Source organism: Syngnathus floridae, chromosome 18, assembly GCF_059516105.1.
Source record: "Syngnathus floridae isolate MCC-2025c chromosome 18, RoL_Sflo_1.0, whole genome shotgun sequence".
Classification (NCBI taxonomy): Eukaryota; Metazoa; Chordata; class Actinopteri; order Syngnathiformes; family Syngnathidae; genus Syngnathus; species Syngnathus floridae.
The window spans coordinates 6,232,316-6,255,452 of record NC_142430.1 but is presented as its reverse complement, the minus strand read 5'-3'; the positions used below and the strand labels follow the sequence as shown (position 1 = coordinate 6,255,452).

The following is a 23,137-nucleotide window of genomic DNA, read 5'->3' as shown; positions in this document are numbered from 1 at the left end:
TAACCATCTGGCCGCAAGCTCCACTTTACAATAGTGAGTCTGTGGGCAGTCACCGAGTTGCAGATTTCCCTCAAAATCATTTACTGAGATCATCCCAGAGCGATTGCTCAACATTAACCTTCACATTGCATCACCTCCATCCCCTCCCGAGAACAAAACGACAATGAAAATCTATCGTGTCACCGAGTTCAACGGAGGACATAAAGTGTGGCGGCCCGGTGGGATTGCACATAAACGAAGCTGTGAAGTCCAACAAACAATGGCCCGCTGTTTGCTCTGCCTTAATTTGGATTGACATGGCTGCCTGCTGACAAACAAGGGGGTGGGTGGGTGGGTGGCTGGGGGGGGGGGGGGGGGAGTCCACGGCGGCGGCTATTTCTGCAAGTGCGTGCATGCACAGTACAGTTAGTGTGTAAATGACAAATAGAGAAGCCAAAGCGGGTCAGAGCTCAGCTAGACAGACACTGAATGTAAGCGCACACACACACACACACACTTCTCACATGACTGTGCACGAGGGATTTTCATGCTTTCACTGACTGAAAGAGAGAAAGAGAGGTGTGAAGCCTCAGTCACGCGATGCCACTCTGTCTGGCCTGGTTTGCTGCGTGTGTGTGTGTGTGTGTGTGTGTTTGTGTGTAAGTAAGGGTGGTGCAAATTCAGCAATACGACACATGCACACAGGAAACCATCATTTTGACACCACCTTTTTTATTCTTGTAAAAAAATCAAAAGTAGCAAGAATTTGCACGACCAAAAAAAAAAAAAAAAAAAAAAAAAAAAGAAAAGGGGGTTTATTATGATTAAAGTTTGCTGCCCAAGTCAAATTAAAATACGCCATTTAGCAAAAAATCACCACGACTAGTTCTTCCTCCAGACTTGTCGGCAGCAGACTTGGAGCATGTAAGCGTGTACACAGGCACATGTGTTGGCACGGCGGGAGCGACGGAGCTACAGAGGGCATTAGAGGCCACGTTTGGGGAACTTGTTATGGTAACAGATACATGTGTGCTTTCATACGAGGGGAAGTGAAAGCTGAAGGCTGCAGCTGTTGGCTTCTCTGCGGTTTCTGCATGCGTTAGTGTGTGCGTGCATGTGCGTGTGTGTGTGTCACCCACAAGAGAAAGGAAGTGAAGAGCAGAAATTGCTCATGTGCCACAATTATTGGGATCTGGGTATGACACTTCTGTTTTTTTTTTTTCTTTGGGTGAGCACATTGGACGGCCACCAGAACGAAGACATCAGCTCCATGTAGGCATGAGTCATCTGTGCTCTGAAATTTTTAGTACTTCATAAGGTCATAATGACTGCTACTTACAAGCAAACCCCCCCTGAGAAAAAAAAAATGACCCCATTGTTTTTTCTGTGCCCCTCATTTATAGGAGCAAACACGATTGTAGACAGAGAAAGAAAACACGCTTGCATTTGCACGAAAAAAAAAAAAAAAAAGCAGACACACAACGCAGACTAGTTGAGCGAGGTGGAGGTTGACGTTGGCTTGAACCCAAATACCCCCGCATTTTACAACCCCCCCCTCAGACTCCCACTCTTAAGCCCCGAGCTCCACTATGAAATCAACAACGGGGCTTGCAGGAAATGAGAGATCTCCACAGGAGATAGTGAAGGAGGAGACGGCTCGAAAAAAAAAATATAGCCCGACTTTTCACGATTTGGCATGCAAATGCAAAACTGTTTATAATGTGCTTGATGTGCGTCTGGCCTTCTTCTTGTTTTTTCTGGCCGTTGAAGTCAAAGTGGGCGAGCGAGCGAGATTTTCCAACATCTCGAAGAAGAGGTGGGGGACTCAAGTCACATGACTGGACTTACTTCTATGTAAAGCGCTTTATTGCAGCTATTGCAGGCCTACTCCTGCTTTTACTCTCCCGCCTCAACGACGTGAATTCCGGGTATGGGAGATATGATTATAATCTTTCCCGTAACTCTCACACGCAGTGGTTCCGTGTTGTAATTTTCATGTATGCGCCAGTGTTTGCAGCCGCAGATAAGCAAGCACCCACGCACTTGGGAGGGGGGTGGGGGGGGAGGCTTGGGGGCTCGCTTAATGGCTTTTTAAATTTCCACCGAGTGAGTGACTTACAACTTTGGAGGAGAACAGCTGTTCCTGATTTGGGGAACAAAGAAAGGGGGGGGAAGGCAGCGATCTGAAACTGGACTGGCCTCTACTTTAATGGCCTAAAATCCGCCTGTGTGTGTGTGTGTCTGTGGTCATCTTTCATGCTCTGACTCTGCTGTGTAATCTCTCCTGTGTGTGTGTTTGTGCACGTGTACACGTTGGAGGGCAACAGGATACAAGTCCGCAGCCATAGATTACCGTCACAGAGCGAGCGAAAGCAGAATTACGGCCAAGCGACACTGAAGGTCAACTCATTTGGGGCTGAAAAGAGAGAGAGGAGAGGAAACAAGAGGGAAGGCGAGATGCTAAGCAGGGGAGGGGGGTAAAAGGGAGATGAGGAGAGATTAAGGCCATCCGAGCATTGAAAAATCTAACGTCAGCCAGGTGGAAAAAGTCCAAGTTGTTTTGATCCAAGTCGAGCGAGGCTACGGGGCGGCAAGTTGAAACGTCGTCTCGCCGGCTTTTTGGAGTCGAACCTTTTATGGCCCGGTTCCATCTCCTGAAATACTGCGGCGTGACCCCACCCAGCTCACGCTCACTCGCTCATTTTGGGATTTTTCAGAGGCTTACAGTCATTTCCGGGAAAGTAACCTTAACTATTTACTTGCTCAGACCGTGACTCTCTCCTCATTGCGGTCACTTTATCCAGCGGGGGTCCTTGGTTTACGACAGCGTGCCGTTTCCATGGCGACAATGTTTTTATACCTAAGTCATAATTAAGTGTATGAAAAACATTTTAAATGACTCTAACTCTGACCAGTCAACCTCCTACTAATTGTACATTCTCTAATTAAACTGCATGCATTTTAGATTTAATACAGAGCAGAAGTCTGCATCGCCAATAACAGCCGATTCGATCCATTTATATTAACGAGCTTTCGATAATTTGCTGAAATTTATTGCCTACTCTTAAATATATACCTAATGTGTAATTAAGTGCTTGGTCGAAAAATAAAAGTGACCAAACGTCTAGCACGCTCCAAAAACGGAGACCCACAAGTGAACAAGCTGTCCCTAATTAAATGCACGTTGGTTTGAAACATGTCCATGAAAGTCACACACACCCCACGCTCGGTTTCCTGCCGCTTGCTTTTCCTCCAAGGCCCCCTTGTAAAACATAGTAGGTCATGTCCATTTTTTGTACATTTTCCACTTTGTGTAGTTGAAATCACTCTAATGTGTTTGAGGTGCTTCAAACCCAGTGAGTGATGACGCTCCCTTTTCGAGACACCCGCCTCTGACTTATGAGAGCTGACGTGCATATGGCACACACTCATCCTGGTAGTACTCAAAGAAAACAAGAGAGTACATTATGTAGAAAAAAAAATCACTCGTATGTCAAGGCAGCACTTTGTGACCTTACAAAGGTCACGGGCTGTCCCTTCAACGTCAATGCGGTTACTCGTCTGTGTCACGCATGTCCTCTTTCGAGTATGCACCACTTTGTCAAGATGAAGTCTGTCAATGTCACGCCGGTGATGCTGAAGTGTCCTTTGCAAATACCTTAACCCCGGCGTCCACCTCCTCCTCTCGCTTCATCTTGCTCGTCCCACATGTCAAATCGTATTTTTTTCAAGCAGCTCCTTTAAAAGGGCAGAAGCTCGGTGAATTGATGCGGGTCGCTCACACGGGGGGGGCAAGGACGAGAACACTTGAGCGAGCATCGGGGGAGGGGAGAATAGGTGGACAAAGACGATGCGGAAAAAAAATCTAAATGCATACAAAAAAAAAAGTAGAGGACTCACTCAAGCTGATGCCTCTTATTATTTAGTTTGCAGTCAAGCTGTGCAAGGACAACCCCTGTTGGTGGATAATGTGCACTGTTCTAAAATGGCAACTGGATTATATTTTTGAATTCCTTGAAATCTTCTGCCAGGCTTTTCTGCCATCTAATTGGTTAATGGAGGGAAGAAGGGCTTGGTGTCAAAAGGGAAATCCCATGCGCCTCTCAGGCTTGCTCCATGCCCACTGGACTGGAACAAGGCCAAAATACAGTAGAGGCAGCCTCACATGCCATCCACCCACGCGTCCACTGGACTGGAGAAGATCCAAGATGGATGCCTCCGGCGGGTGGCAGTGCTGTGAAATGCACACTATTAGACATGGAAGTGGCCAGACAAGGTCATAGCGCGTTTAAATCGAGCACTTTACATAAACCCCCTGCGTCAACAAAATGCTCTGACTGGTGACGCCAGATTCCACAAGTGGCGCCGCCAGCGTGTTGGCTTTTAGCAAAAGTAAAAACACAGGAGTTGTTTTTTTAAGATGCTGCCTTTTTTTTTTTTTTCAAGCGCACTGATCCACAATGCTCGCAAGACGTCCCCCGAGGAGAGAGAAAAACACACAAGATGGATGCAAGGAGGAGGTAGGGAGAAAATATAGACAGGGTGTTCCGTCTTAATATAGATTTGTCTGCATGAAAGGTCAAAATTGGAAGCACGCTTCAGCCATGACACAAAATAACTTCAATAAGCATTGGATTTAAAATGTGCACAATTTCTGATATATTTGTGGTTTAAATGTGTGGTGAGAATTTTTTTCATGCCCTCTGTGTGGTGCAATAACAAGATGTCTTCTTGCATAGGAAAATCTACAACAGGCTGCAAAATATTGAAAGTAAACTTTCAGTAAAGCTTGTTAAAAAAAGACGGCAATATGAGGCGAAGTGTTGCACCATCACTCAGCTTTGACCAGACACTCGCCGCCAGCTTCAAAACTTCTCCTTGTCTGGTGTGAATATATAAAATACAGAAAGAAGAGAGCGAGAGAGAAGATGGTGTTGAAAAATCCCTCTCTCCTCATCTGACCATCAATGAAGGAGCAGAGGTTAAAGATGAATCGGGGACACCCCCCAAAATGTCAAAAGCCTGAATACCGAGAGGAAGAAGTGGGGAAGTGAAGAAGAAGATGTCTCGAGAGGCCGGGTGGATGAAGATATTAAAAAAAAAAAGAAATCTTGCATAACAGGATGTTGCATAATGCGTCCCACTTCTTACAACGTCACTCTCGGATGCACGTTAGTACCCCACGCGAGACGGCGAAATGGGGGTTTGCAAGGGAGGGTGGGCTGAGGGGAATATGGAGTCTTCTGTCTCCGAGCAGAAGATGTGGAGTGACGGAAGTCGACAGCCAATAGGGTGAGGGCGCCGTGCAACACAACGGTGTGTGTGTGCGTGTGTGTGTGTGTGTGACGGTGGGTGGGCAAGTATGGTCCGTACTGGTATTTCTGCCCTGTCACATCGTGTTAGTGGCCAGCCGTGCACAACGCAGCACTCTGCACACAAACACACACACACACACACACTGTAGATACCACAGGAGGACATCCAAAGCACCAACTTCCCTCCCATCCATCCACTCATTTATCCATCAATATGGCAGCCCATAATAATCCTCATGCACAAGTATTTTGCCCCAGTTGGGAGTCATGTCAAATTCTTCACGCGTCATTAAAAAATAAAATAAAATTACATTTTGTGGCACTCTAATTCTATTTTATTCTTATTTTTTGCATTATTTTATTTTGTATTTATTTAATTTTAAATTTCCCTTTGAGGGATTTTAAATTCTTATAAAACAAGTATACAATATTCTAAGTTGGGATACTGAAAATCAAAATTAAGCCTTAAAAAATGCTGAATATTTACATAGCATTTAAAAAAAAAAGGAATGCGGCTGTTTGCAGAGAAACGAACACGGTGTAAACAGGAATATTTTATGGAAATTCATTTTCCACCTGCTGTATACAACTTTTTTTTAATATATATATTGCATGAATTACCCCACGCATGACAAATGAATTGCAGATAAATGAGAAAGACCAGTGAAATATGGAAATTTGCAAAGGCGGGTAATCACCACAAATTCATCAGTTGACAAGGAAATATTACTGCATACATAAAATCACTCAATTATTTGCAAATTGACTTCAATTATTTAAACATCTTATAATTAAATATAGTTTTTCCCACCGTGCTGATTGGCTCATACTCAAAAAAGTCCCGCAAGCAGTTTGGTGCCAAAGAATGAGGCGGCAAAACCTTCTTCATCATAAGACTGCAGAATTTGTACGAGTGGGCAGAAAGGTTTAATGTCAGCTTGGGGAGGCAGGTAGGCAGGCTCTTAATGTCTCATTCGAGTTGGAAGCAAAAGAAAGAGAGCGAGAGACACTTCCAGAAGGATTTCATCACTTCCATCTCCCGCTGCATGTCGTTTTGAAAGAAGGCGACGACGCATGACCTACATTTTTGAGGCGGGCTCCGGTGGCAAGGCCCTGCGCGCAATACAACAAAAATAAAATAAAATAAAAACACACCACCAAAGTGTCATCATAGGGGAAAGAGTTTTTTTTTTTTGATGAGTGGGGGAAAAAGGTAGAGAAGCAGACGAGACAAGGAGGAAGTTTTTGACGCTAATCCTCCTTCTCCTGTTTATATAACGCACATCTCCTATTCTATTCCGTGCACTTCATAGCTTTGCTAATCTGCATATATGATTCATCCAGGGAACAGCAGGAGGTGTGTGTGCTCATGCAAGTGTGTGTCTGTGTGTGTTTACTTGTGGGAAGAACGTTTGAAGAGTCTTAAGCTTCTTTGCAGCGTATTTAGACGACTTTGGATGCGTGACTGTTCAAATCTCCTGTAAAGATTTGCAAATAAAATAGTCAATTGAGAAAGATTGACGCCAATGAAATGAAAGTATCAGAGGTAATAATTGACATTCAAGAACAGGCACATTTGATTTTTGTAGAGATTTCTCAAAATTTGAAAGTTTGGAAAGGAGAATTTGTTTTGAGGCTACTACATTAGCAGGAATATGCTCACATAGCCACTAGGTGGTGCTCAAGTATGAACGACCGAAAGGTTTGATAAAACAAATGTCGAATTAATGAATGAAATGTTTCATTTATCAATTAAATATGAAATATGAAAGTTCTGGGGGTTTTTTTTTTACTTCTTAGTCATAAAACCTGTCCTGAATTTAATGAACACTTAGGCCTACTATGCTACTATTCTAGTTGAGGTAAAGGGTTGGAAAAGTCTTGCTATCGCTGCACACTGACTTGATTGCTGACTTCACACAAGATTTAACTTTTTGTTTAACTATTCCCCTTTCCTTCCTGGAACGATTGGAAAAAGATAAATCAAAACCCAATTTGTCCATCCTTCCATGATAATTCATTCCACTGTGTGTTCAAGTTGGAGCCATATCATACATAAGCCGATGTTCTTGGCGCCACGCTTTGATCAAAACAGGAAATCTCTTGTTATGAGAAGAAGCCCTTTAAACACAGATGTTGCACTGACGCGCGAAGCAGCACACTAAGCATAACAATTTACTTAATGGACGCGTAAAATGCAGAGCCAAGACGAGCAGCCAAGAAGCATTGTTTGGTGATTGTCTTCGTCCCTTCTGCTCTTCCTACACGCACACACAAAACGAGGTTTAGTGGGGCCTAGCCCGAAGGCCTCATGCAATATTTTTCTTGAGAAATTGAGGGAGACAGCAAGAGAGGCAGTGGCAATATGTCACTGTAAATGCTGCCATCACAAAGCACACCCTGTGGCGAGAGAAACGGAGGAGAGGTGGGGAAGGGTTGCGGGCTGGAGGTGTGATGTGCGGTGACGTCGTTCACTTAAGAAATGACATTAGGGCGGAGAGAGGGGGGAGGTATTTCGGGTCCTGTACTCTGGTTTCACAGTCCAAAAAGATTCATGACAGGCTTTAAAGGCTAAATTCTCCAACCATTCTCCACTTTGGTTTATTCTGCTTGGTGCCATGTACTGGAAAATATAAATATAAATAGCGCTCACTTTCTTCAGAGCCACGCTGCGGGGCAAAATGCCACATACACGTAAGGTACTGGACTGCGTAATCGGGTGAAATAATGACTGAAATGATGTTTTGCATTGTACTGTCGCCCCCTTGTGGTTAAAGTCTGAAACACATGTTTAAACCATCAAATACATATAACTAATGAAACTATAATTATAACTATAACAAGATAAATATAAATATAAATATAAATCGCCCTCACTTTCTTCAGAGCTATGCTGCGGGGCAAAATGCCACAAACAGGCACTGGTCTGCGTATCCGGGTGAAATAATGACTGAAATTATGTTTTGCATTGTACTGTCGCCCCTTTGTGGTTAAAGTCTGAAACACATGCTCAAACCATCAAATACATATAAATAATATAACTAGTGTAACTATAATTATGACTATAACAAGATAAATATATGAATATACATATTTTATATGTGGATATGTATATATGGATATAAATACAAGTATGCGTAACCATGTGAAATGATGAATGATGATAACTAATAATATAACTACAACTATATAAATATAAATATTTTAACTCGTCGCGGGGGTTAGTGATGCGTTCATGGTCATGATCGTGGGTTGGCAAATGAAAATTGATTTTGTTATTTATTCATATATCTACCTAAATATAACCATAAATATAAATATAGTATATGTATAAGTGTAAGTATGAGTTTATATTTATATATTATTATTATTATTATTATATCATTATAATATAGTATTATTATATAATAATATGTTTTATTATTATGTGATATATCATTATATAATAATATAATAATATTATTATAATATTATAGTAATATAATAATATATTGTTATATATTATATATTTTTATATATATTTATATATTTACCTTGTTAGTGTTATAATTATAGTTACATTAGTTAAATTTGTTACATGTATTTGAGTGATGTATTTAAGCATTTGTTTCAGACTCTCACCACAAGAGGGCGACAGTACAATGCGAAACATCATTTCAGTCATTATTTCACCCGGTCACGCAGTCCAGTGACTTATGTGGACGTGTCATTTTGCCCCGCAGCATGGCTCTGAAGAAAGTGAGAGCTAAGAACGACGTGTGCAGAACAAGCGTACTAGTTTACGGTACTCCATATAGGCTATACTAATATTTATATTTATAGACCCCCTATAATCTGGCCCTAAATGGAGTTGTCAATGCTTTGTGAGTATAGTAGATTTAAATTCTCCAATATAGTCTACATTTATTTTGATATGGTTTGCACCCCATGCAGATGTTATTGTCCTATTCCTGAACAAATGACCAATGTCCTGCTTGCTCACCTCTTCCCACAAGAACAAAACATTCAGTCACGCCGAACATTTGCTGACCCATGTGTTTGTTTCAGTGAATGGAGTCGCTTAGTAGAACTCCTCACTCCCGGGCCAGTGTGTGCTAGCAAAAACATTTGCATGAACTCAAATAGGAACATGGCGAATAAATCGATCTACGATTTTTCTGCCGAGACTCTTGACGGAGTGACTGTGCCGCTGGGCGATTTCCGGGGTAAGGTGCTTCTCGTTGTCAACGTGGCCACCTTCTGAGGGTCAACTATAGAGGAGGTAATCAATCTTCCGGACTCCGTTTGATAGATTTTTGTTGTCCATCTTCTGTGTTCAGCTAATCTTCCAAAGTGCTTCAGAATCAGTCGCACTGGCTGATGTAACTTAATACACAATATTAGCAATGGAAATGTTTCATTAACCAATCTAAAGTCGATTTTTTTAATCCTCTGGTTGGTTTTAGTACCATCGACTTAATGCACTCATGGACATGTTTGGTGACCTCAACTTCACCGTGCTGGCCTTCTCCTGCAACCAGTTCGGCCTTCAGTCGCCTGGTAGGTCCACTCATTCTATTGGGGCCATGTCAGTCCTCCTCACCAGCATGACTCTTCTGTATTTGTGCTTTTTGTTTTTTTTAGAGGTGAATCATGAAACATTAAACCTCCTTAAGTATGTGAGACCTGGAGGGGGATTTGTGCCAAAGTTTCCCATATTTGGTAAGGTGGAGGTGAATGGAGTCAATGAGGAACCGCTGTTCTCCTACCTTAAGGTATTACGAATGAGTCAATCCGTTGAGATATTTATTGTAAAATGGCAGCTTTTATCATTTACCTGATCTCACAGGAATCATTGCCCTTTGTGAATCCTGTCATTGGGGACATAAAGAAGTTCTACTGGTCACCAATTACGGTCAATGATATCCGATGGAATTTTGAAAAGTTTCTAATCACTGCTGACGGCAAGCCCTTCAACAGGTAAAGTTGCTTCAAGTTGTTTAGAGATAATAATAATTTTCACAAGAGTGCTTAATTCACTTTGCCACAGATATGAACTTCATTGTCCCATTGACAAAGTTGAGATGGACATCGCCGAGCTTCTCTAACCGACTCTTGTCAGTCTATCAGCGGTGGCAGCGTGACGATCCCTCGGTAAATGCACATTTGTGCCCCTGAGTTGGATCTGATGATGAGGAGGAACAGGTCTCGGAGCTAGAGTGCATTCACTTTGGGAACAAATTCCTCTCCACCACCAATAAAAGACTATTAAATATGAATAAATCAATGCTCTGCTTTCTTTTATGACACTCAGAAAATAATTATTATTTTTATATTATACTATAAAACAATAATAATTCTATTATTAGATTTATTATAATAAACACTCAATTATTTGAATTTGTGTCATAATTGTCTTAGTATTGTAGTAAAACAATCGACTTTAACTTGCATAAATAAAACATAATTACAGTACTGTACTGCATAGCGTTATATCGGACTATTAGTTTTGGCTCTGATGGAGACCCGTACTTCGGCCTCGCGCATGCGCATTTTTTTCCCCGTCGGTCTACAAGGCAACAGTAAACATGGCCGTCGTCGGTTTACGGCGATGGGCCCAAGCTCTTTCAAAAGGGCGAGGGTCCGGAATTTCAGCTCTTCTTTCTGGATCAAGAGCAGGTAAGATTAGCTGTTGCGTTTAATCATGTGAACTTGATTATTGTAATCAAATAAACGCGTTTTGTCCACTGTTTGGGAACCTAAATCGACATAACCTTGACATGCTAACGTCAGTTTGAGCTAAGCAGTTAGCGACGTCTGAGGGTGAAGAATTACAATAGTTATTCAGCGTATTTTGAATCATGTTAATGTTTTTTATTTTTTATTTCTTCAGCATCTGGTGCTTCAAAGGCCGATCTACCCGGCGCGTACCCTAAGACTGCAGAGGAGAGAGCTGCTGCAGCAAAGAAGTACAACTTGAGGGTTGAGGACTATGAGCCGTATCCAGACAAAGGAGAGGGGTACGCCTTGATTACTGCAATATTAATTTAATTTGGTTGAATGTAACTTTTATTTATGGGATTTTACAGTATACTCCACTGTATTGTGGGAAAGTAGGCCTACTGCCACCAGTGCAGTTTTCAATGCCATTTTGTTAAACGTTTTCTCATCCTGATCTCTTAAATTTGTTTGATTCTTGCAGCTATGGTGATTACCCTAAACTTCCTGACCGATCTCAGCATGAGAGGGACCCCTGGTATCAATGGGACCACCAAGACCTGAGGAGGAACTGGGGAGAGCCGGTAAAAAGCACAAGATGATTAGCAACTTTTTGTTCTTCCACATGGAAGTTGTGTGTTACAGTCAATCAAGCATTTCTTTCTTTCTATATATATTTCTAGCTACACTGGGATTTTGACATGTACATCAGGAATCGTGTGGATACATCTCCCACTCCTGTGTCCTGGAACAGCATGTGTAAACAGCTGTTTGGTTTCATCGGCTTCATGTTGTTCATGTTTTACGTCGGGGAGAAATTTCCTTGTTACCAGCCTGTTGTAAGTACAAACCACAGCACTTCAATATTTACTTTATCATGTGCCAATAGACCCTTCTACTGTGTTGTTACTGTAAAATTGTTGTCTTGTTTTATGAAAAGTTTAATGATGTATTGTAATTAGTGGTATTTTTAAGTGTTTATTTAATTAAACAGTGATTTTCTCCATTCCAGGCACCGAAACAGTATCCCTACAACAACTTGTACTTGGAGAACGGTGGAGATCCTGAAAAACAGCCTGAGGAAGTGAAGAATTATGAAATATAAATGCTATTGTCCTCCATGTGTATATACATTGTCAAGAATAAAAACTTCTACCTAGTACACATTTTTTCCTGTCGTTAGTTTACCATTTTGCTTGTCGTACCAGTAATTTTAATATGGTAATGTAATTTGTGTCAAGTGCAAAGTGACTTCATTTTAAGAAGTGTAAATGTGGTTTTGAACAGGTTTGCGTATGGGCAACCTTTTGCTCCATGTCGGCCGCCGTAGCCGAGTGACAACTCGTCAACACTCGGGTCAGACTCCGGCTGCTAAACGATTAGCTCGGCTACAGCTAACGTCAGCTCTGCTTGTGGGCTGTCCGGCTGGCATACAAACTGTTGTAAGTGACAGTTACATGAATTATTAATGTATTTTGTTTGGCGAGTTTAACATTTTAGGCACGCGTCGTTTATTTTTTTATGTGAAACGGAGCAACAAGGGTGTTGGCTTCTTAGCTGTGCTGTCATTAGCCGCATAGTGATAGTCGGCTCAGGTTTAGCGTGGAATTATGAATACGGCGCTAGCTCGTAGCGAAATGTCCACGACTATGTATAATTTCTTGAACAATTAGTTTTTAAATGCGTTGCTTCTTAGCTACCAATTATTAGCTACTACTCCTGTCTGAAGCTAATGCTAATCACTAGCCTGCATTGACTTCGACTTTACTCAAGCGAAGGTATTCTTCGCCACTCTCCGCGGCCTTATGATACATTTTCTTATTAATTGCAAAAATGTGCTCACAAACACAACGTTTTGCGTCCTTGTCATTTTTGCCGCTATTTAAATGACTCGCCAGTTTGCCCACATTTTTTAAGGAATTATCCTTTCGCTAGCAGTCGTAGGTGTGACTGAGTCCGGTTTATTGTGCAACAAAATGTGTTGAGTCAAATACTCAGTTAATGTCTAATATCATTTAATAACCACTCATGATACTCTAGTTTTTTTGTCTGAACAAACAGTGGTCATTCAAAGACCCACTGTAGTAGGTTATCTCAAATGTACCTAATTACAAATAAGGTCATATATTTTAAGTGTTCAAGGTAGAGGAAGATGCGGCTGAAAGAGATTCAGAGGACTGCCCAGCAGGCGTGGAGTCCGGCCGGACACCATCCCATCTGCTTGGCGTTAGGTACTTGAACAGTCTTTAAGAATAATTAGCATTCTGTCAGTGGATGTTTTGGTCAACTGAGCATGCTGCGGTTTCTCTTCAACAGGGACGTCGGCGCAGCAACTCGACGCTTCGTTCAACACCACGGCGGCCTTGGAGATCTTTGAACAGGATTTTGCTGACCCATCTCTAGACATGAAGCTGAGAGGGTCACTGTGCATTACAAATAGGTAAATTGTAATAATGGTCATGGAGGAATGTGCCTTAAATGTTGCCCAAGCATGTTTTATCTACTGTACCAATTTCTACAGGTTGCACAGTCTGGTGTGGGTCAATTTTGGGATGGGTGAGGATGCCACTGGAGGGAGGCTGGTTGCAGGCAGCGAGAATGGCACATTAACAGTTTATGACCCGGAGGCCATCTTAAACTCCGGTGCTGAGGCTGTGGTCGGACAGTGCGATAAGCACACAGGACCCGTGCGAGCACTTGACTTCAACCCTTTCCAGGTTTGTTTTCCCGCTGAATACAGCAATGCATGTTTTTGAAAAGGTCTTAATGTATTACCATATGGAAATAATTTTGCCCGTGTTATCCCTCAGAGCAACCTTCTTGCATCTGGAGCGAATGATTCCGAGATATATATTTGGGATCTCAACAACTTCAGCAGTCCAATGACACCGGGTACAAAAGCGCAGGTGAAAATGTTATTACGAGCATTTGAAAAAGTTGAAACTACTTACTGGAGTTACTGTAACCTTCTCACTTTCCAGCCTGCAGAGGACATCAGTGTGGTGTCATGGAACCGGCAAGTGCAGCATATCTTGGCCTCGGCCAACCCCAGCGGCAAAGCTGTCGTGTGGGACCTGAGAAAGAACGAGCCCATCATCAAGATCAGCGACCACAGCAACCGGGTTTGTAGGCCCCTTGGATTTGAAAGCTCCTCGCAGTTCAGCAATCGTTTTAAAAATGTGTCTGGTGTGTCCGACTCCAGATGCATTGTTCCGGGATGGTGTGGCACCCCGAGGTGGCCACTCAGTTGGTGCTGGCCTCCGAGGACGACCGCTTACCCGTCATCCAGATGTGGGACCTCCGTTTTGCCACGTCTCCTTTTAAAGTGCTTGAGAATCACACACGGTGAGGTTAAAATGGATTGTAAAAAAAAAAAAAAAAAAATCATCTTTTTCCAAAAGACTAATTGTTTCCATGGTTTCCTCAAAGTGGGATTTTGTCCGTCTCCTGGAGCCAGGCGGACCCTGAGCTCCTCCTGAGCAGCGCTAAGGACAACCGCATCCTCTGCTGGAATCCAAACACTGCAGAAGTATGGGAACAGATAATTTACTGCCCTGTTAATTAAGTTAGGTAAGTTAATGTTTTTTTTTTTTTTTTTTTAGGTCATCTACGAGCTTCCTACGACTAACCAGTGGTGTTTCGACGTCCAGTGGTGTCCCAGGAATCCCGCCCTGCTTTCGGCAGCCTCCTTTGATGGGAGAATTACCGTTTATTCTGTGATGGGCGGAAGCTTGAAGGCTCAGCACCAAAGTACCGCTGATAAGGTAGAAGGCTCTGTCATACAAAGTGTGCAATGTATTTCATATTTTTTGACACTTCTTTTTTTTTCCAGATTTCGTCCTCATTTGATACAATGGATCCCTTCGGTACAGGGCAGGTGCTCCCTCCCCTGCAGGTTCCTCAGCCTACAGTGCAGGACACCATAGTTTCACCTTTGAAGAAGCCGCCCAAGTGGGTGCGCAGGCCAGCGGGGGCCTCTTTTGCTGTAAGTGGAAAAGCTCCTCGAGTGCAAAGCTGCGTGTCGCCGTTGCTCCCGATTCAACCTTTGTTCTGTCGCAGTTTGGCGGCAAGCTGATCACATTTGAGAACCCCAAGATGGCGCCCGTGCAGACTCCCCAGCCCGTCCCCAGGCAGGTGTTTATCAGCCAGGTCACCACGGAAACGGAGTTCCTGCAGCGGTCCAGGGAGCTGCAGGTGGCACTACAGTCTGGTTCTTTTAACAATTACTGCCAGGCCAAAATCCACAGCGCCAAGTCCGAGGCCGAGCAGGACATATGGAAGTTCCTTCTGGTAGGGCGCACTTTATCCATCTATGTGGAGACTTTACATCACTGTTAAGTTACTGTTTGAACCTAATTTTGGGGGACGGGGGTTAACAGGTGAATTTTGAAGATGAAGCGCGTATCAAATTCCTGCGACTTTTGGGTTTCAATAAAGATGACCTGGAGCAAAAGGTAGCGAACCTTACTGCGACATCTGGAAAGTATTCACAGAGCTTTTTTTTTTGTCAAGACTTGAATTCAAAATTGAAGAAAAAAAACCCTACACAAAACACCCACAGAGTTCAATTTTGAGCTTTATGGAAAAAACGAAAGAAAACATTTTCCTTCTGGGGTGTATCATCTACTTTGGAATCAGGCTGTTACATAAAACTAAAGGGCTGTGGATACTTTATGGATCCATTACAATCTATATTTTATTGTAAAACTGAGAGGTGTTAAATACCACAATGTCATTAACAAGCATGCACACTAATATCCAACAGATTTCTAAATGCTTGGGGAAGAATTTTCAACCCAATGGACACGCCGTGGATGCTGAGGACCTAGCTAAAAAAATGCTGCAGCTCTCCACTGAGGTCTGTAACTCACTCACTAGAACTTCCAAAAATTCAGAATAATTCTTTGGACTTGAACTACAAAGTTCTGGTTGTAAAACTCTCTTGTAATCTTTTCACTCTTCCTGTTTTGTTCTCAGCGGTCCAAAGAAGCAGAAGGCGACGTCAGGACGTCAGGCTCCGTTTCACCTGCCGACTTTTTCAGCCAGGATCGGCACGAAATCTCCAACTTTCAGATTCCCGTTTCATGCGGTGCGCTCAAGCAGATCTGGTGATGGCAGCAGACGAGCGGCGTGTGGCTGACGAGCAACATTCCTTTTCATCAGATACGGACGGTTTGATAAGCCAGGCGCTGCTGGTAGGCAACTTTGAGGGGGCGGTGGATTTGTGTCTGAGCGACGGCCGCTACGCCGAAGCCATCCTGCTTTCCATCAGTGGTGGAGAGGAGCTGCTCAAGAAAACCCAGCAGAAATACCTGAGCAAGCAGAAAAACAGCATCTCCATGGTGAGACATAAAATACATCCTATTGTAAGAGTTCTATTATGTAAAATATGAGAATTGTTTGAATGGGTGTGGTGTTTCTCCATAGCTCATATCGTCAGTGGTGACACAGAACTGGAGAGACATCGTGCAAAGCTGTGAGCTGGACAACTGGAAGGAAGCGCTTGCCGCTCTTTTGACCTATGCTCACCCTGAAGAATTCGCCCAGCTGTGTGGTAAGGTGACGCGGCCTTGGCAAAAATGGCGTCTGGGCTTGAGACATTACGTAATTGTGTGTGGCCGGGCTAGATACCCTGGGGGGCCGCTTGGAGCGTGGGGGGACAGAGAAACGCTGCCTGCAGGCGTGCTTGTGTTACATCTGCTCTGGAAACATCGAGAGGCTTGTGGAATGTTGGGCCTTGCACAGGGATTGCACATCTCCTCTTGGCCTGGAGGTAAAAAAAAAAAAAAAAAAGTTGGAAATGTTTATTATATAACATTTATTTTTACTTCATTAATTTAATAAACTTTTTAATGTAGCTGTACACACATCTCGAGTCATGTACAATTGAATATTCCAATTCTCATTAATATGTTTTTTTAGTCCATGCATAAATTATTTTAGGAATTTATTTGTTGTTTAATTCTAAATAGAAAACACTTTTATTACTGTCCTGATAATTGTTTGAAAATGAATCAAATTACAGGATAAACATTTTTACGCACCTTCTGTTTTAACTACTTTAGATTCACTTCAGATTTTGGAATTGTTTTGGTTGAATCCTTTAACTCTGAGTGCGTTGTGTTTTGTCCTTTTTTTTCTTCAGGATCTGGTGGAAAAAGTCATGATGCTGCGCAAGTCCATCGAGCGCCTCCGCAACAGCGAGGTGGCGGTGCAGAGCCCCGTCCTGGCTGAGAAACTGACATGCTACGCCGGCATCCTCGCTGCAGAAGGCAGCCTGGCCACTGCCATGTCCTACCTGCCCGACAATTCCGATCAAGTAAGGTTTGATCCTCATTTCCGCACCAAGTCAAATTTGATTTGGGTTCTGATTTATGTATGTGCGTGTCTTGCCTCCCCAGCCTGGAATTAGCATGCTGAGAAACAGACTGTTCCATGCTCAGGGAGAGGTTACCAGCCCACAGCAACCTCCAAGCACAGCCAAGACAATTGCTGCATCTCGCACTCCTACACAGAAAGCACAAATCATGGTAGGGATTTGCTCCATTTCTGTATTGCACTTTATCATTTGCGTCCTTGCTCCGTACAGTCTGCCTCTTAAAGGCAGATGCGTGGACATTGATGCTAAAATCAATACGTTATTGTTCTCTTAAACTAAGGATCAGTACCGAGCTCCTCCTGCTGCTCATCACCAGCAGCATCAGCAGCCTCCCATGCCGACATCAGTGCTATTCCAGCCTCAAGTTGCTCCAAGCAGCTCCGGCCCTGGCCTGCCCCCCTCTTCTCATGTGCTGCCGTCCTCAACCATGAGGCCCCCGTACCCACAGCAGCCAGCACCAGGTATGGGCAGACGCTGATTCATCTGTCACATTTTCAGTTTCTTATAATTGAATTCATTTGTGTCTTCTAGGTTTTCTTCCACATCAGCCATTCCAGCCGTCCCCCATGGGCGGACCCACAGCCTTCTCCCCTCCAGGCCCTTCCATGCCAGCAGCTAACTTGTCAGGACCTCCGCTGCTGCAGCCGTCGTCGGCCCCCGGCGGCCTCCCGGCCATGCCCAGCCCCGGTGTACCGATGACGAGCTTCATGCCTTCTACCTCCATGCCGGCGGGCCCCATGCCATCTAGCTCCCAGCCTGGAGCCCCCGTCCCCATGTACCCCGGGGGGCTCCACAGCCAGGGGCCCATGCCCCCCATGACAAACGCTCCCTATGCCCCTCTTGGAACAGGTTACCCACAAGGGGGCCCCGGCGCTCCTGCAGCAAAGCCCTTTGCGGCTTCAGCTGTGGCTCCTCCTTCTGCAGGTTGGTGCCCCGTCGCTCACCTCAGCTTCAATCTTTCTCACCTCAGCCCATGTACGTATCATTAGAGACAGCTATGTTACACTCAGCTGTCCTCATGTGACTTGCAGGATTCTTTCCATGGCTGAATATCGAGTCTGCCCCTCAAGGTGACAGTGTTAGCAATGCATCTGGGATAATAGTTTAAGTGAAGCCAGAAAAATAGAAACAAATCTGACAATTCGCTATAATTTACTAATTTTTCTTGACTTTGGCATTGAAAGCTCTATTTTTCTGGACAAATATCGTACGTTTGCCGCCGCTTGCTTTTGCTGCTGGAAATTCAAAATAATAGACATTCTAAAGTAGCTGCTTGATTGCTGTTGGGTGATTATTAAGCAGGCGCACCAAATGTTCTCGCCAGCTTATTTGTTTCTTTATTGCTTGTTAAGATTTTTTTTCCCCCCAATTGAATTTAACAGGATGTTCTCAACATACAATTTTTATTGTCTTTGTTTTAGCGTCTCAAGAAGGCTGGAATGATCCACCAGCAGTACGAGGTGGACCCAGAAAAAAGAAGGTCAACTTGAAATCACACAAATAAAAAATTCCAAATATACCTTGCCATTTTAATAGTAGCGTGTTTCAAACAGGTCCCTGACAACTACACTCCACCCGCCCCCATCACCGCCCCTGTGATGGGTTTCCCAGTGGAGGCCCCTCAACCGCACAACAACGCCCAGGTGCCCCCCGGAGCTCCCCAGGAGCCCAACATGCAGGTCAGTGTTGGTGTCCTGCAGCATACCGCAAGCAATCATACAAATTCCACCTGACCCTGTGTTTGCTACAGCTCCTCCAGCAGTTCCCAGCAGAGCGAGTGGAGCAGAAGGAGATCCCCGCCGAGCACATGGTCCTCAAATCCACCTTTGACAGTCTGGTGCAGCGCTGCCAGCATGCAGCAGGAGACCCAGTAAGTCTGCCCAATTATTCACCTGAAGGAATTTATAATATAGAGTGACCCTAACCCTTCGCTTTGATGTACGCCAGCCTAACCCATGAGACCGGACCGTTTATCTGTTAAAAATCGGATATTGTTAGTTGTGATACAGATTTTGTCGTTTCAGTTTATTCCACCAAAGAAAATCGATTTCATACTTAAGTAAATGGAGTTGTTTGGAATGAGGTAAATTTGTAAGTCAAGTTGTCATTGTATTTATCGAATTGCTCTCTTTCACAGCAAACAAAAAGGAAGCTCGATGACGCAGCCAAGCGTTTGGGATGCCTGTACGACAAGCTGAGGGAGCAGTCGGTAAGAAAAGGATAAATGCATAAAGTCGTTTTGCCTACTTCCATAAATTGTCTTGAAAAATCGGCTGAATAATCCAGAACCATTGTTAAAAATGTTGCCAATCGTGAAGGCTTAATTAGCGCCTACATTGAATTATATTTCCGGGCAGCATATGGTGCCATCAAGATTTACTAGAAATTCAAAGTAAACATTTAAAAGTTAGGTGCTACCGCACATTTCTAAATAATGAATGTAAAGAGTATTTTTTTTTTTTATTACAATCATTGAAATTGGGGCGGGGGTTGCTTAATCTTGAACCAACGGGATCCTTTTGACGCTGTCGGATCTTTCGCGACTTGATCTCCAATCCCCCAAACGGAAGCTTCATCTTTCTCGTCACCGCCATCAACGTCATCTTCTTGCGCTCTTAACGTGTTCCCCCCCCCCGCTTGTCTTGTTGTGCGTCGGCGACCTCTTCTCAGCTCTCGCCCAACATCCTGAACGGCCTGCATGAGATCAGCCGCTGCGTGGCCGGCCAGCACTACCAGCGCGGCCTGGAAGTCCACACGCTCGTGGTGAGCAGCAGCAACTTCAGCGAGATCTCCGCCTTCATGCCCGTCCTCAAAGTAGTCATGACCATCGCCAACAAACTAGGCGTCTGAGTAAACCAACCAATATCATATTTATTTCCGTTTCTTACGTGAGCGGATCTCATCGAGGGATGGGTCAGATGAATGTATCCTGAAAGACGCGGCGGCATAAACGCAAAGCTCGATGTACAAAATGCGAAACATTTGTGTGCTTAAATGCGTTTTTTTTTTTTTTGGGTAGTCGCCAGATGATTTTATAGTGACTCAAAAAGGCAGGCATAGCAGGACGTATGAAATAAAAACAATGCGAGCACATCAGTAACGATGCGCGGATCCGGTCATGAATTGTGCCATTATCTCTTTCACCCCGTTCAGTTCGTTATTTAGCAGTGTATAAATCACAAGCGTATTCATTTCATTCAACGTTCCTGCTGTAATCCCCACCCGGGTGTGTCTTCTCTCTCTCTCTCTCCCTTTTTTTTTTTTGTAACGCATTCCTACAGTAAATGGCCTCGTTGGAAAGCAGTGTGTATTCTGGTGGGATTGTTTGCCGTATTGTGGAAGCAGAAGGCAGTAAAGTGCCTCCCTGTGTGATTGAGTGCTCATTTTTTTGTCGCACAAATGTTTATACAATACAATCCATTGCGCTTATTTAACGCGGGTAAGACTTTTTTTTTCCCCCCCTTTTCAAATAAAATGTACCTTCTTCAATTTCAAGGGTCGTCGCTCTTCAATCATGCAGCAAACAAGTTATTAGTTCAGAATGTTTATAATTCAAAAAGTTTAATTTTTGCATAGCGGTGCCTCGATGTGAGATTGCAATAGGAAAATTTAAATTACTTTGTGGAGACAACTCTAATTATAATTCAAGAAACTACCATTAAATTTGAAATATTTAAATATTGCTTCTAAATTTCATTTTTTAAATGCTTTATCCCAAATACCATTATTAGATCAATTACTTTGAGTATAAATAAAAATATGTAAATGTCACTAAATAGCATTATACCCATTTTATTTTTTAAATGCTTTTAAAAAGTGACATTTTTGTGATTTTGTAATTGATTTAAACTAAAAACTAAGCTATAAAAAGACATTTTTTGTTTAAAGTAATTTTTTAAAAGTCAATACATTGTTTACAAAGTTCAAAATGTAAAAAAAATCTGACCAGTTTTTATAGAATCATTTTTAGATTATTTGTAGGTGTGTCATCACTGTAGTAAAAATGGCAATTAAATTTCTGTTTGCATTCGTCTAATCCAGTCACTTAAAATTGCAGTGATATTTGTAGTTGTTTAATGTTCGACAAATTTTAAATGACGCATGAGTACAATCGTAGTTTGCACTTGAAAAATATCAGCCACACCATTTTTTTTTTCCTTCTCCCAAATACTTTCCCATTTCACACCTCGCTTGAAGGTGCTTCACTGCACCACCTGCGGGATGGCACAGTGTGCCGACTTCGAGGTCCTATTACGTAACCAACATTGTGCACTTAGGGTACGTTGAGACAAAAGTGCTCTGCTGCCATTGGTGAGAGTCTGATCATATGTCAGGAACTCAATTCCTCATTGGCCACTTGCAGCCAGACTGTGAACGACGATGGCACGTGTGTTCATTTTGGAACACTGAACTGTAGTAACCTCCAGTCATAAAGGCGTGGAGGTGGGTTAATATCCCCAAACATCACGCCACACGGAGCAGCAGTCTGAGTCATGCGTTTCCTCTCAGACTGCAAACACTCAATTATGAACCCAGAAAGAGGTCATCATATTAAAATCTCAAATGCTAAACCAGAGCAGGAAAATTATTGTTGATTAGGGAAAATGCAAAAAATCACTGCTCTAGACTGAGCTGTTGCATTATCAATTATTTTTAGCATTGTTTCCAAAAAAGTAGTTAACTAAATATGTGGTCCTTGATACCCAGATGCCCCCCCCCCACCCCCCCCCCCCGCCTGAAATTTTGGACACAAGCACTGTATTCATCAGTCTGTCAGGGGTGTTACAAAATAATGTTACAAAATGTGCGCCCTCTTGCATGCACCAAGGCCTCCCTCACATTCCTCTCTGTCTTGTAAAACCATTAATGTCATTTTTAGATTTCTTCCTTCGCTGGCAAGCTAATGCACCATGAAATATTTTTAAGTAGCCTATTCAAGTCGGTTTCTACAAAAAAAAAATATTTATTTTGTGCTCATCGTTTTTCAGCCTAAGAAATTTCACAAAATTCCCAATGGACACAAATAAGAATGACACACGCCTTGAAAATATTGTGAACTTTATTCCCAAAATGAGCAGTTTGACAAAACAATTCAAGAATTCCAACCTGTCTGTGATCTTTGTCACTTTTGGGACGATGTAAATTTGGGGCGGGATCTGCTTGCGCAACGTGTGGCATTGCTAAACAGTTGGTACATTCGTTCTGAGCGATGCGGAGGGCAGAATTTTGTACGTGACCTTTGATTAGTAATAGAAATTTTCCCCCCTCCCCCAGTTATACAAGTGCTACTTTTAATTGTAGTGCCAACTATGTCTCTGTAAACATGGACTTTCAGTTTTGTGGGTTTTTTTTGTCGGGACAGAATGTGTAACCATCAGGAATGAATTCAAGTCATAAGGCATTTGGTTGTTTCCTGACTTTTGTAAAAGGGGGGAACGGGAGGGAACAAACTAAACAAGCGCTCCAATTTCAGATAGAAGATACGAAACGGGTTACAAAGGCTAGCGTTGATCCATTTCAGCCAGTAGAAGAAAAAAAAAAAACCTCTGCAACAATAAATACATAAATAAGACCGTAGATGCATTCTGTAAAACCAGACACTCGAAAAAGGGGCTTGAGGTTAACGCCGCTCCCCGAGAACAAGTACGGTATACCATCATCCTCATCATGCATGGATGGTCACATGACTCGGCTGCTACATCTACCGGTGGGGATGTTGCATGAAACGCCGTGTGAGACGAAGCGAAGCCACGGACGCCACGAGAAT

General features: G+C 43.1%; 3 protein-coding genes and 1 long non-coding RNA gene across 5 annotated transcripts; all 4 read left to right on the top strand.

Moving 5' to 3' along the window:
* Nucleotides 1-384: 384 nt before the first annotated feature.
* Nucleotides 385-5,165, top strand: LOC148382590 (uncharacterized). Its single transcript, XR_015854249.1, has 3 exons — nucleotides 385-470; nucleotides 4,426-4,499; nucleotides 4,719-5,165. It is a non-coding gene; the product is annotated as an uncharacterized LOC148382590 (long non-coding RNA).
* A 4,161-nt stretch (nucleotides 5,166-9,326) lies between these two features.
* gpx9 (glutathione peroxidase 9) lies at nucleotides 9,327-10,556 on the top strand. Its single transcript, XM_088359839.1, has 5 exons — nucleotides 9,327-9,555; nucleotides 9,740-9,833; nucleotides 9,918-10,048; nucleotides 10,123-10,253; nucleotides 10,324-10,556. The coding sequence occupies exons 1-5, from the start codon at nucleotides 9,406-9,408 to the stop codon at nucleotides 10,379-10,381; spliced, it is 564 nt and encodes a 187-aa protein (XP_088215965.1). The 5' UTR covers nucleotides 9,327-9,405; the 3' UTR covers nucleotides 10,382-10,556.
* A 250-nt stretch (nucleotides 10,557-10,806) lies between these two features.
* ndufb8 (NADH:ubiquinone oxidoreductase subunit B8) lies at nucleotides 10,807-12,153 on the top strand. The gene is made up of 5 exons (XM_088360326.1): nucleotides 10,807-10,952; nucleotides 11,167-11,293; nucleotides 11,476-11,575; nucleotides 11,675-11,830; nucleotides 12,004-12,153. Exons 1-5 carry the CDS (start codon nucleotides 10,862-10,864, stop codon nucleotides 12,094-12,096), a joined length of 567 nt encoding a protein of 188 aa, XP_088216452.1. The 5' UTR covers nucleotides 10,807-10,861; the 3' UTR covers nucleotides 12,097-12,153.
* Nucleotides 12,154-12,278: 125 nt separating this feature from the next.
* On the top strand, nucleotides 12,279-20,865 carry sec31b (SEC31 homolog B, COPII coat complex component). 2 transcript variants are annotated; one of them, XM_088360324.1, is made up of 27 exons: nucleotides 12,279-12,433; nucleotides 13,126-13,222; nucleotides 13,308-13,431; nucleotides 13,513-13,708; nucleotides 13,802-13,897; nucleotides 13,973-14,113; nucleotides 14,194-14,336; nucleotides 14,421-14,520; nucleotides 14,594-14,755; nucleotides 14,824-14,976; nucleotides 15,051-15,281; nucleotides 15,371-15,445; nucleotides 15,757-15,849; nucleotides 15,969-16,080; nucleotides 16,155-16,333; nucleotides 16,419-16,545; nucleotides 16,619-16,764; nucleotides 17,137-17,310; nucleotides 17,393-17,521; nucleotides 17,651-17,831; nucleotides 17,902-18,294; nucleotides 18,402-18,440; nucleotides 18,792-18,850; nucleotides 18,924-19,049; nucleotides 19,121-19,240; nucleotides 19,508-19,579; nucleotides 20,041-20,865. In XM_088360324.1, the coding sequence occupies exons 2-27, from the start codon at nucleotides 13,144-13,146 to the stop codon at nucleotides 20,218-20,220; spliced, it is 3,630 nt and encodes a 1,209-aa protein (XP_088216450.1). In that variant the 5' UTR covers nucleotides 12,279-12,433; nucleotides 13,126-13,143; the 3' UTR covers nucleotides 20,221-20,865. The 2 variants fall into 2 exon arrangements, with proteins under 2 accessions (XP_088216450.1, XP_088216451.1); XM_088360325.1 differs by lacking the exon at nucleotides 18,402-18,440.
* The last annotated feature ends 2,272 nt before the right edge of the window (nucleotides 20,866-23,137 follow it).